At 50.0% G+C, this 13916-nt stretch overlaps 1 protein-coding gene across 15 annotated transcripts in view; it reads right to left on the reverse strand.

Moving 5' to 3' along the window:
• POLR2F (RNA polymerase II, I and III subunit F) overlaps positions 1-13880 on the reverse strand; it is a 92337-nt gene extending 78457 nt beyond the window's left edge. For all 15 annotated transcript variants that reach the window (XR_012418745.1, XR_012418746.1, XR_012418747.1 and 12 more), the window contains exons 1-3: positions 13769-13880; positions 10398-10467; positions 7759-7889 (exon numbers count right to left, since the gene is read on the reverse strand). Coding sequence is in view for 10 of the 15 variants with exons in the window: in XM_045363655.2 (XP_045219590.2) it covers positions 7759-7889; positions 10398-10467; positions 13769-13788 (221 nt within the window). In the remaining 5 variants the exon portion in view is untranslated. The remainder of the gene's footprint in view (positions 1-7758; positions 7890-10397; positions 10468-13768) is intronic.
• Positions 13881-13916: the final 36 nt, after the last annotated feature.

Consider the following 13916-nt stretch of genomic DNA (forward strand, 5'->3'; position numbering starts at 1 on the left):
CCCAGCGGCCACAGCAGAGTGTCCTGGTGGAAAGGGTGGCGTGTGCAAAGGCACACCATTCTAACTGCTCCAACCCCAGAGCCTTGCCTCAGTGCCCAGGGCCCCTCATTTCAATTTCTATTTTCTCTCTCTCTCTATTTTTTGGAGAGAAAGTTTCACTCCCATTGCCCAGACTGGAGTGCAATGGCAAGATCTCGACTCACTGCAACCTCCACCTCCCAGGTCCAAACAATTCTCCTGCCGCCTCCCAAGCAGCTGGGACTATAGGCACACACCACCAGCTATGCTAATTTTTTGTATAGATGGGGTTTCACCATGTTGCCTAGGCTGGTCTCAAACTCCTGGGCTCAAGCAATCCGCCTGCCTCAGCCTTCCAAATTGCTGGGATGAAACCCAGCCTCATTTCCATTCTCTATAGCCACAACACCTCAGTAGAAGCCCTGCCCTTCCTGCCCAGCCCTCCCTACCCTTCACCTGAGGCCAGCAGGCAGTCCAGGGACTCATCTGCTTACAACACTGCTATGACTCCCCTTGGCTATCAGGCCAGAGTGCAGTCTGGTCCCTGTTCGCCTTCCTAGCACAGTCCCGTGCTACTTTCCTGTATTTACCCCACATTCCAGCCATACCAAACTATTTCTGGTTCCCTAGACGAGCCATGTTGTTTCCCTTTTGTGTGCTCTTACAAGCTCTTCATCTCCCTAAAAGCCTGCAAGAGGTCCGGATGTCTCCATCCTGGAAATCGTGTGCTGACTCTTCAGTACCCCAAGTCAGTCAGGATATACTTTTCTTGGCACCAATCTCACTGAACTGTAACTACTTGTTTGGAAAGTTTCCACATTAGACCATGAGCTCCTGGTGGCCCAGAACGACATGTGATTCACCACGGAGGTCTAGCCCCCAGCACAACACTTGGCCAACAGTGGAGACTACCACCAAGCAAAGGGATGCCAATTCTAGGCCCATCTCCTCTAGGAAGTCAGTCTTGATGATTCCAGCTCAGGTTCACACTAACACATCCAGAATGAACAGGAGAGCATGCTAAAAAATACAGGTTCACGGGTCCTTCTCCAGAATCCCTGAACAGAATCTCTAGTGAAGCGGCCTGAGAGCCTGCATTTGCAGAACTGCCCAGATGATTCTGATAATCAGCTAGTCTGAGAGCTACCAGCTTACTGATTTTATTACTAAATATTTCAATTTATATTACTCCCAAAAGCCTGAAAATTTCCCAAGGGCAGAGATGGAAGATTTAACTTTCCCTATATCCTCTCTCAATAAGTATTCAAACTTTCCCAAAATATAAAGCTTTAAAGAATGTGGCAGAATACTTTCCATGATCTGCATACGCCTGCTTTCTTTTAAAATGTAAATAATTCAAGGGCATTCACTCATTCAGCACCTATTATGCACATGGAATGTGCAAGATGTGTCCTTAAGTAATTTAATTTTTCTTGCACCACGGCCTCTACAAATAAACACATCCACCATCCAGTTAAGAAGCAGATGTGGCCGGGCGTGGTGGCTCAAGCCTGTAATCCCAGCACTTTGGGAAGCCGAGACGGGCGGATCACGAGGTCAGGAGATCAAGACCATCCTGGCTAACACAGTGAAACCCCGTCTCTACTAAAAAAATACAAAAAACTAGCCAGGCGAGGTGGCGGGCGCCTGTAGTCCCAGCTACTTGGGAGGCTGAGGCAGGAGAATGGCATAAACCCGGGAGGTGGAGCTTGCAGTGAGCTGAGATCCGGCCACTGCACTCCAGCCTGGGTGACAGAGCGAGACTCCATCTCAACAACAACAAAAAAAAGAAGCAGATGTGACAAATATCATCAGCCACCAGGTGGTGCTAATGAACCAGACTGAAACTCCATCCAAAACCCACCCAAGAAACAGTTGTTCTGGCCGGGTGCAGTGGCTCACGCCTGTAATCACAGCACTTTGGGATGCTGAGGCAGGCAAATCACCTGAGGTCAGGAGTTTGAGACCAGCCTGGCCAATATGGTGAAACCCCATCTCTACTACAAATACAAAAAATAGCTGGGCACGGTGGCGCGCGCCTGTAGTCCCAGCTACTCGGGAGGCTGAGGTACGAGAATCGCTTGAACCAGGAGGTAAAGGCTGCAGTGGGCCAAGATGGCACCACTGGACTCCAGCCTAGGCGACAAAGTGAGACTCCATCTGCACCTACCAAGTGCAGAGTCCCATTATGGCTGTACAAGAGCTTAAAGCAGGCAAGAAGCCACCAGAAGGTGTCATAGCCCTTAAGTGGAAAGAGCACTAAAGACTGGAATGAGCTGGATCAAGCTTCGCTCCCCAAGAAAAACAGGACACTTGGCTGGGCGCAGTGGCTCATGCTTGTAATCCCAGCACTTTGGGAGGCCAAGGCGAGTGGATCACCTGAGGTCACGAGTTCGAGACCAGCCTGACCAACATGGTGAAACCATGTCTTTACTAAAAATACAAAATATTAGCCAGGCGTGGTGGCGGGCACCTGTAATCCCAGCTACTCGGGAGGTTGAGGCAGGAGAATTCCTTGAACCCAGGAGGCAGAGGCAGTGAGCTAAGATCATGCCATTGCACTCCAGCCTGGGCAACAAGAGTGAAACTCCGTTTAAAAAAAAAAAAAAGAAAGAAAGAAAAGGAAAACAGGACACTTGGACTTATTAGTGGCCTGGATGTCAGTAGCCTGGATGTCAGCCTCAAAACCTTTAAGTGCTTCACATTGCCCAGCAAATGAACTCCAGTCTTCTGAACTTGTCACTCATGGGACCAGTGTCATCTTTTCCAGCCTCATGCCCCAAGCTGCTTGTGATCCCTCACCACAAATCCACCACCTGGACCTTTCCTTGGGCTGTTTCTGGCACCTGGAGTACCCACAAAATCAAATCTCTTTACCTGTCCCCACTAGAATTCTAATCCCTTCACAAGGCTTTCCCAGTCACCTCTGCAATAACTCTCTTTGTACCTTTCATAAAGCACCACTCGTGTCTGCCTTGGGTTGTGGGTACCTGTGCACAGGTCTATCTCCCCCACCAAAAAACACCTGGAGGACTAGGGATTACGTCTTTTTTTTTTTTTTTTTAGTTATTTTTGGTAACAGAGCCTCACTCTGTCACCCAGGCTGGAATAGTGGTACGATCTCGACTCTCTGCAACCTCTACCTCCCATGTTCAAACGATTCTCCTGCCTCAGCCTCCCGAGTAGCTGGGACTACAGGCGTGTGCCACCACACCCGGCTAATTTTTGTATTTTTAGTAGAGACGGGGTTTCACCATGTTGACCAGGCTGGTCTCGAACTCCTGACCTCAGGTGATCTGCCCACCTTGGCCTTCCACAGTGCTCAGATTCCAGGTGTGAGCCACTGCGCCTGGCTGGGACTACATCTTTAATCATCTCAGCGTCCCATAGGGTGCTAATGCAGTATCTTTCCTCAGTGCTGAAAGACTGTTTAACTTGCAAATAAGCAATCTATTTGTTTTAAAAATAACTTATGAATTCTTGCTTCTGCTGGGCCACTTTTAGTCTCTATCAGTGTGCCCCATAGAATGCTCTGCAATGATAGAAGTGTCCTATCCCCCTGTGCTATCCTTTATGGTAACCACTAGCCACATGTGGCTACTGAACACACTTGAAATGTGGCTAGTTATAATCCCAGCACTTTGGAGGCTGAAGCAGGGGTCTCACTGGAAGCCAGGAGTCTTTTTGTGAGACCCTGTCTCTACAAAAAAATTAAGACATTAGCCAGGTGTGGTGGCATTAGCTACCTGGGAGGCTAAAGTGGAAAGATCACTTAAGCCTAGAAGTTTTGAGGCTGAAGTGAGCTATGATAGCACCACTGCACTCCAGCCTGGGCGATACAGCCAAACTGTCTCTAAAAAAATAAAAGGCTGGGCGTGGTGGCTCAGCCTGTAATCCCAGTACTTTGGGAGGCTGAGGTAGGAGGATCACCTGAGATCAGGAGTTCAAGACCAGCCTGGCCAGCGAACACGGTGAAACCCCATCCCTACTAAAAATACAAAAATTAGCCAGGCACAGTGGCAGGCACTTGTAACTCGCTACTCAAGAGGCCCTGGTGGGAGAATCACTTGAACCTGGGAGGCGGAGGATGCAGGGAGCCGAGATCACGCCACTGCACTCCAGCCTGGGTGACAGAGTGAGACTCCTTCTCAAAAATAAAAATAAGGCCGGGCGCGGTGGCTCAAGCCTGTAATCCCAGCACTTTGGGAGGCCGAGACGGGCGGATCACGAGGTCAGGAGATCGAGACCATCCTGGCTAACCCGGTGAAACCCCGTCTCTACTAAAAAAAAAATAGAAAAAACTAGCCGGGCGAGGTGGCAGGCGCCTGTAGTCCCAGCTACTCGGGAGGCTGAGGCAGGAGAATGGCGTAAACCTGGGAGGCGGAGCTTGCAGTGAGCCGAGAGCCGGCCACTGCACTCCAGCCTGGGCGGCAGAACGAGACTCCGTCTCAAAAAAATAAATAAATAAAATAAAAATAAATAAATAAATAAATAAAAGAAGTGTGGGTGGCTAGTAAGACAGAAACTGAATTTCTAATTTTATTTAATTGTACTTAATGTAAATGGGTACATACAGTTCATGGCTACCATAATTGGTGGTGCAGGCCCAGAGGATCCTGACGTTGGTGGTATATTGGGTAGGGATATCATACTGGGCATGGCTCTAATGCCACGCAGAAGAGCAAGGAGTACAACCAGGCTGAGAAGAGGTCCGCTGCTGAGGCATGGGGAAGAACAATGTTGCCCACCCATAAAACCCTTTATTGAGGTAGACATGATGGTCATCTTTATCCCTACAGGACTAGAGGAGACAACAGCCCAATGCTGCTTGAACACTAAGGAGGGGAATTTTTTTTTTTTTTTTTTTTTGAGACGGAGTCTCGCTCTGTCACCCAGGCTGGAGTGCAGTGGCCGGATCTCAGCTCACTGCAAGCTCCGCCTCCCGGGTTCACGCCATTCTCCTGCCTCAGCCTCCCGAGTAGCTGGGACTACAGGCGCCTGCCACCTCGCCCGGCTAAGTTTTTGTATTTTTAGTAGAGACGGGGTTTCACTGTCTTAGCCAGGATGGTCTCGATCTCCTGACCTCGTGATCCGCCCGTCTCGGCCTCCCAAAGTGCTGGGATTACAGGCTTGAGCCACCGCGCCCGGCCTAGGAGGGGAATTTACAGACAGCATTGCTGCCCCTATAAGCACACAGAGTCCACAAATCTGGCCCCAGCTTTCTTTTGGTTTTTTTTTTTTTTTGAGATGGAGTCTTACTCTGTCGCTCCGGCTGGAGTGCAGTGGTGCAATCACAGTTCACTGCAGTCTCAACCTCCTGGCCTTAGGTGATCCTCCTACGTCAGCCTCCCGAGTAGCTAGGACTACAGGTGCACACTACCACACTTAGCTAATTTTTTGTATTTTTTCTAGAGATGGGGGTTTCACCATGTTTCCCAGGCTAGTTTTGAACTTCTGGGCTCAAGCAATCCACCTGCTTCATCTTCCCAAAGTGCTGGGATTACAGGTGTGAGCCACGGCATCCAGCCGCTTTTCTTTCTAGGCTAATTTCCACTATTCCCTTCTTGAACTACCCCCGCTCCTCCAGATACCCACCATTTCCCATATCAGCCTATAGGGAGTTTGGGGCAGGGGCTCCTATTCTCAGTCTCGTGCTTCCCCACAGTACCATTAGAGCACCCCGCTCTGTTCCCTCACCTACTCCTCACAAGAAAGGAAGAGGAGGGAAGTTTGCTGATTTTCAAATCCCCAAAACCCCACCACTGCTCTGTGCTTTCATCTCTCTAGTGTGCTCTCAAGCTGGAGGGCCCCCCACTCTGCTGGGCTGGCCATAGTCTACCTCACTTCAAGAACCACCTCAAAGCCAGGCATGGTTGCTCATGCTTGTAATCCCAGCTCCAGCACTTTGGGAGGCTGAGGCAGGAGAATCACTTGAGGCTGAGTTCAAGACTGGCCTGGGCAACATCATGAGACCCCTATCTCTACAAAAAATACAAAGCCAGGCATAGTGGCACATACCTGTAGTCCCACCTTGAAGCTACTTGGGAGGTTGAGGCAAGAAAATTGCTTGAGCCTGCCAGACGCAGTGGCTCATGCCTGTAATCCCAGCACGTTGGGAGGCCGAGGCAGGTGGATCACGAGGTCAGGAGATTGAGACCATCCTGGCTAACACGGTGAAACCCCATCTCTACTAAAAATACAAAAAAATTAGCCGGGCGCGGTGGCTCACGCCTGTAATCCCTGCACTTTGGGAGGCTGAGGCGGGCGGATCACGAGGTCAGGAGATCGAGACCATCCTGGCTAACACGGTGAAACCCCGTCTCTACTAAAATACAAAAAATTAGCCGGGCGCGTTTGCTGGCGCCTGTAGTCCCAGCTACTCGGGAGGCTGAGGCAGGAGAATGGCGCGAACCCGGGAGGCGGAGCTTGCAGTGAGCCGAGATGGTGCCACTGCACTCCAGCCTGGGCGACAAAGTGAAGACTCCGCCTCAAAAAAAAAAAAAAAATTAGCCAGGCGTTGTGGCAGGCATCTGTAGTCCCAGCTACTCGGGAGGCTGAGGCAGGAGAATGATGTGAACCTGGGAGGCAGAGCTTGCAGTGAGCCGAGATTACGCCACTGCACTCCAGCCTGGGTGACAGAGCAAAACTCCATCTCAAAAAAAAAAAAAAAAAAAAAAAAAGAGAGAAAAAGAAAATTGCACCGGCCAGGCGCGGTGGCTCACGCCTGTAATCCCAGCACTTTGGGAGGCTGAGGCAGGTGGATCACAAGGTCAGGAGTTCGAGAGCAGCCTGGCCAATATGGTGAAACCCCATCTCTACTAAAAACACAAAAATTAGCCGGGGGTGGTGGTGGACGCCTGTAGTCCCAGCCACTCGGGAGGCTGAGGCAGGAGAATCACTTGAACCCAGGAGGCGGAGGCTGCAGTGAGCCGAGATCGGGCCACTGCACTCCAGCCTGGGAGACAGAGCAAGACTCTGTCTCCAAAAAAAAAAAAAAAATTGCTTGAGCCCAGGAGTTTGAGGCTGCAATGGGCTATGATCAGGCCCCTGTGCTCCAGCATGGGCAACAGAGTGAGATCTAGACTCGGAAAATAAAACAACAAAGAACCACCATGGCCGGGCACAGTGGCTCTCACCTGCAATCCCAACACTATGGGAGGCAGAGGCAGGTGTATCACTTGAAGCTAGGAGTTCGAGACTAGCCTAGGCAACATGGCCAGACCCTGTCTCTAAAAACACAACAATTAGTTAGGCATGGTGGTACATGCCTTTAATGCCAGCTACCTGGGAGGCTGAGGCACAAGAATCACTTGAACCTGGGAGGCAGAGGTTGCAGTGAGCTGAGATTGTGCCATTGCACTCCAGTCTAGGCGACTCAGTGAGACTCTATCTCAAAAAAAAAAAAAAAAAGAATCACTGGTACCCATTGGCTCTGAATTCACCTTTTTTGCTGCACGAATGTGACAGGCAACCATCTAGTTCTGTTTTTTTTTTTTTTTTAATCATTTTTCTCCCATACTATTACTTGACTTCTCAGATGTTCATATCCTAGTTCTCTTATTAGATCACAAGCTCCCTGAGGGCAGGGGCCTAGCACAATGCCTGGTACGCAGGGACGGCACCACCTTTGGAATGTGAGAGCAGAGAGTGTTTTCAGGTGCCAGGCTGGGCAAGATTAGCGGTACAGGAGCTCACTGTGGTCTGACAGATGGAGAAGACAGTGAAGGGGCAATCACTCACGCAATCTGGAGCGCTCGGGTGCCCAGCACACGGGCTCGCTCGTACTTGGTCATATATGGTGTGGTGATTCGCTTCTGGTTGGCCTGCGGTCGCTCCCCAGAGGGGAGGATCTCGACATTCTCCTGGCCTTCCTGGACACCAAGACAAAAAAGAGGGAAAATCTCAGGTGGCATTTTTGGATTACAGGGAGGGTGATAATGACAACAATCACAATCCCCGCTACTGCCACCATTAATGCTTACTGCATACCAGGGTACTGCATGACTGCTTCCTAACGACTCATGTAATCCTTACAATAACCTTATGAGACAGGGATTACAGTTCTCATTTCAGAGGCTTGGAAAGTCAGCTAACCTGACATAGCCTGAGACCTTGTAATGGAGGACCATGACTGAGATTCCAGAGCCGGCTGCCTCATCCAGAAGAGAGCAGAGGGCCTGGAGATGGGGTGGTCTCAGAACACTGGTCCTGTAAAAGAGGTCCTGGCACAAAAAAATTACCCTAAGCAGGAAGCTAGGAATAGTCTCCCCATCTTTCAGATAGGGGAGCTAAGCCAATGGGTCAAGTGACTAGAAAAGTCAAGGTGAAGACAGGAATATTTAACAATTACTTACTAAGCATTTGTCCTGAATCAGATATCGTTAACAGATACTGAGAAAGCAAGCTAGGAATTTCTGCTCTCAAAGAATTAATGGTCTAAAGGGGGAGACAAGAGTAAACAGAGCAGGTGCTATGAAGGGATGCAGTGTGCAACAGAGTTCCCAAGGAGGTGGGGACACCTCACACTGGGAGTCAGGAAAACTCCAGGGATGAGATTTGAGCTCACCTAGAAGGATGAGCAGCAGCTGTCAAACCAACGAGGAAGGAGGCAACATGCAAAGGCACAGAGGAGAAAGAGGTTTGGACAGCTAGTTGTGGACAATAATTAGAATGAAAGGTGCGTAGAGGATTGTAGGCAGGAGAATAAATTCTGTGGTATATAAAGAATTAAGTAAACAGGCCGGGCACGGTGGCTTACGCCTGTAATCCCAGCACTTTGGGAGGCTGAGGTGGGCGGATCACAAGGTCAGGAGATCGAGACCACCCTGACTAACACGGTGAAACTCCGTCTCTACTAAAAATACAAAAAAAAAAAATTAGCCGGGCGTGGTGGCGGGCGCCTGTAGTCCCAGCTACTCAGGAGGCTGAGGCAGGAGAATGGCGTGAACCCAGAAGGCGGAGCTTGCAGTGAGCCCAGATCTCACCACTGCACTCCAGCCTGGGCGACAGAGCAAGACTCCGTCTCAAAAAAAAAAAAAAAAAAAAAAGGTTGACTCTGAGCTGGACATGGTGGTGCAGAACCTGCAGTTCCAGCTACTTGAGAGGCTGAACTGGAAGGATCACTTGAGCCCAAGAGTTCAAGGCTGTAGTGCGCTATGACCGCACCTGCAAATAGCCATTGTACTCTAGCCTAGACAACGTAGCAAGACACCACTTCTTAATTTAAAACAAGCAAACAAACAACAACAACAGAAAGAAAGGATCACTCTGGATACTCTGTTGAGAATATTCTGCAGGGGGCAGTGGCAGAAGCAGAGAGGCCATTTAGGAAAGCCAGTAGTAACTGAGCACGTGGGCAAGTAAGAAAGGGCGCTGAAAGGAGAAGAGCACTCAGAGCAGTCTGGAGTGAGACTGAAGCAGGAAAACCAGCCACACAATTCCTGCAGGAATGTGGCTGAAAAGCAATGAGATCTAAGCCAGCCTAAGGCACCAGGAGTAGAAAAATGCAGACAGGGCTGAAGTACATCCAGAAGGCACAATCTACATGACAGTGATGGGAAGGCGACCAGAATGATGAAGAAGGACACATCTGACTCAAGCGAAAAGGTATCTGAAAGTGCCATGCAGAGAGAGAGAGGGCTCCCTGTCTCTCCAGGACATAACTGCATTTTTTTCCCTCATCAGTCACACAGGACAGAAAGCCCTACTTTCCTCATGAGGCTAGCAACCTATCCACCTAGTTGCTCAAGCCAGAAACCTGAGAGTCGTCCTTGTCACCGCTCACTTTCTCAGCCCCATAACCAACCCACCGCAATAACTCTTTCATGTGTCTTCTCATCACCTGCACTACCAGCACCTATATCCAAGCCACAGGCCTCTCACCTTCCACTCTTGCCCTTCCCCAGTTCACTCCTTACTCAAGGCAGGATTGCACTTTCTAAAATGTAAACTGGACTGTGCCCTGGCTCAAAATTTGTCAGTAGCTTCCCATTGCCTTTAGGCTACAAAATACTGCCTCATCTGAGCCCTGCTTACCTCTTCCTTTTGCTGCCTAACTAGTCCCACCCTGCAGAAAGCACCTGGCACATAATAAACATTCAACACGTGTTTGCCGAATGAAGGAAGGCACTGTTTAACTTGTCAGTGAACTAACTGCCCCAGAAGCCACAGGCTGTGGACCACATGGACAAAAGCTTTCAGGTCCACCCTGCAGGGCTGTTCTGCTATGCAAGACTGGAACACAGCTCACTCTAACTGGGAATGCTTATGGCAGGGGCCTTGACCACAAACAGAAGGCAGACACGTTCAGCTAATTATCACCTGCCAGACTATTTGGCAGCTTGGGCTGCAGAGGTGGGAGCCTGAGGCTGAATACTGACCTCTTCAGCATTCTCCAAGTCATCTAGCCCTTCATCCTCTTCCACATCATCAAAGTCGTCACCATCAAAACTGTACAGGAAGAAGAGATCAGTTACTTAGAGCATCACTTACAAGAATCAAAGAGGGGCCAGGTACGGTGACTCACACTGGTAATCCTGGTACTCTGGGAGACCGAAGTGTGTGGATCACTTGAGGCCAGGAATTCGAGACCAGCCTGGCCAACGTGGCAAAACCCCGTCTCTACTAAAAATACAAAAATTAGCCAGGCATGGTGGCATATGTCCGTAATACCAGCTACTCGGGAGGTTGAGTCACAAGAATTGCTTGAACCCAGGAGGTGGAGATTGCAGTGAGCCAAGATTGCACTGCTGCACTCCAGCATGGGTGACAGAACAAGAACCTGTCTCAAAGTAAATAAAATAAGAAAAATAAAAAATAAAAATCAGAGGCCAGGCGTGGTGGCTCTGGGATTAAGCCTGTAATCCCAGCACTTTGGGAGACCAACGCGGGCAGAGTTCAAGGCCAGCCTGACCAACATAGTGAAACCCCGTTTCTACTAAAAATACAAAATTAGCTGGGAGTGGTGGCACATGCCTGTAATCCCAGTTACTTGGGAGGCTGAGGCAGGAGAATCACCTGAACCCAGGAGGCAGATGTTGTGGTGAGCTGAGATCACGCCATTGCACTCCGAGCAGCTTGGGCAACAAGAGCGAAACTCCATCTCAAAAAAAAAACCAAAAAAAACAAAACAAAACAAAAAAATCAAAGAGGGCAGAGATCTGTGTCTCTCCCAGTATGTAAGAAGCACTCAAATATTTACTTGATAAGTAAATCAGCCAGGCGCAGTGACTCACGTCTGTAATCCCAGCACTTTGGGAGGCCGAGGCGGGTGCATCACCTGAGGTCAGGAGTTCGAGACCAGCCTGGCCAACATGGAGAAATCCCATCTCTACTAAAAACACAAAAAAATTAGCCGGGCGTGGTGGCAGGCGCCTGTAATCCCAGCTACTCAGGAGGCTGAGGCAAGAGAATTGCTTGAACCCGAAAGGCAGAGGTTGCAGTGAGCCAAGGTCACCCCACTGCACTGCAGCCTGGATGACACAGCGAGACTCCTTCTCAAAAAAAAAGAATACTGGCCGGGTGCGGTGGCTCAAGCCTGTAATCCCAGCACTTTGGGAGGCCGAGACGGGCGGATCAGAAGGTCAGGAGATCGAGACCATCCTGGCTAATCCAGTGAAACCCCGTCTCTACTAAAAAATACAAAAAACTAGCCGGGCGAGGTGGCAGGTACCTGTAGTCCCAGCTACTCGGGAGGCTGAGGCAGGAGAATGGCGTGAACCCAGGAGGCGGAGCTTGCAGTGAGGTGAGATCCCGCCACTGCACTCCAGCCTGGGAGACAGAGTGAGACTCCGTCTCAAAAAAAAAAAAAAAAAAAAAAGAATACTAAGTAAATCCGACTTTTGTTCCATTTTACTCCTTTAATTTTTCCCCATCTGCCCCCAAATTTCGCTAGGACTCATTCGTCATCACTGTTTCCCTCTCTACTAGATCATTCCCATCAGCATTTTTATTTTATTTTATTTTATTTTTGAGACAAAGTCTAGCTCTGTCACCCAGGCTGGAGTGCAATGCCACGATCTTGGCTCACCGCAACCTCCGCCTCCCAGGTTCAAGCAATTCTCCTGTCTCAGTCTCCCGAGTAGCTGGATTATAGGCACATGCCACCATGCCCAGCTAATTTTTGTATTTTTAGTAAAGATGGGGTTTCCCCATGTTGACTAGGCTGATCTCGAACTCCTGACCTCAGGTCATCCACCCTCCTTGGCCTCCCAAAGTGCTGGGGTTACAGGTACTGGCCCCATCAGCATTTCAACATGTGCTTTTCCTCATGTAAAACAAAAACAAAAACAAACAAAAAACCTTACTTCTCTTCTCCCTCCCCCATAGCCCTAATTCCAAGGTGCCCTTTGAAGCAAAAATGTGTGAAAGAGCTGTCCACCCTCACTGCCCCCAATTCCTCTATTCCCATTTTGTCATAATCTCACTCCCAAAAGCCTTTCACCGCGATAGCTCCATCAAAACCACTTTCCAAGCTCATTAATGATCTCCACGTTGCTAAATCCAATGGCCAACTCTCATTCTCATTTAGCCTGATCTATCAGCTGGCACATTAGGCCACTTGCTCTCCTCACTTGACTCCAACAACACCTCACTTTCTTGGTGCTCCCCCACCTCCCCGGCTTCTCTTTTCCTCCAAGCACTCAATGTCCAAATGCCCTAATGCTCAGCCACGGGTCATCTCCTCTTCTCTACTGACACTCACTAGGAATGCGGTAGCGATCCCACGCGTTTCTTATTTTTATCTTCAGACTAGCTCTCTTTGCGCCCACACATCCAACAGGTAATTTTTTGGCTCTATCTTTAAAATAGTAATATATCCAGAATTCAAAACCAGTTCTCACCATCTCTACTCCTACTGACTTCTTTCACCTAGATTACTAAAAACAGGCCGGGCACGGTGGCTCACGCCTGTAATCCCAGCACTTTGGGAAGCCGAGGTGGGTGGATCACTTGAGGTCAGGAGTTCGAGACCAGTTTGGCCAACATGGTGAAACCCGTCTCTACTAAAAATACAATTAGCCAGGTATGGTGGTGCACGCCTATAATCCCAGCTACTCGGGAGGCTGAGGCAGGAGAACCCCTTGAACCCGGGAGGCAGAGGCTGCAGTAAGCCGAGATCGTAAGCCGAGATCGCGCCACTGCACTCCAGCCTGGGCGACAGAACGAAACTCCGTCTCAAGAAAAAACAAAAAAATTACTGCAATGAACAGTCTCAGACTTTTATTTAATGCCACCCGGGGAGCTGCCCAAGACCCTCCTGTGGAGTACTCCTACACTACGTACTTCTAGAACTGTGAAGAACTTCTAGAACTACGTACTTCACAGAAGCAGATGGAGAACTGGGGAAGCTCACGCGACCACCATTACCTGCTTGCTTGCTTACTTATGGGCCTATGCCGCCTATTCTACAAAGTGAGCACGTGGAGAGGCAAGGACGATTCTTCTTTCACCTCAGTATTCCCACTGCATGACACAGAGCCCGGCTCGCTGGAACATTTGCTGAAGGACACCTTTTCCACGGATCCCCTCTGGACCCTCGAGCCTGGGCCCTCCTGTGCCCAGCCTCCAGCCCGGGCTATGCCCCTGGGTCCCCGCCCTTCCCTTCCTAGGCTCCGCCGGCCCCCTCAGGACCCCAGGCCCCTCAGACATTGCCCCTAGACGCCAGGTTCCTCAGCTGCCTTCGACCCAAGCCCTGCCTCACCCGCCCCTTCCGAATATGCCGCAAAGGCCACTCCGCTCCCGCACTCACTTGTCCTCGTTGTCTGACATGACACCCCCGCCTCAGGGACCCCGCTGCGTCCCAGTCCCGCACGGAGACCCGCAAATAGCGCCTCTACAACTCGCGGCGCCTCCCTTATCTTGCGCCTGCGCGGTAACCCAGAGGCAATCACTTCCGG

The sequence above is a fragment of the Macaca fascicularis genome, chromosome 10 (assembly GCF_037993035.2).
Source record: "Macaca fascicularis isolate 582-1 chromosome 10, T2T-MFA8v1.1".
NCBI classification, from domain to species: Eukaryota; Metazoa; Chordata; class Mammalia; order Primates; family Cercopithecidae; genus Macaca; species Macaca fascicularis.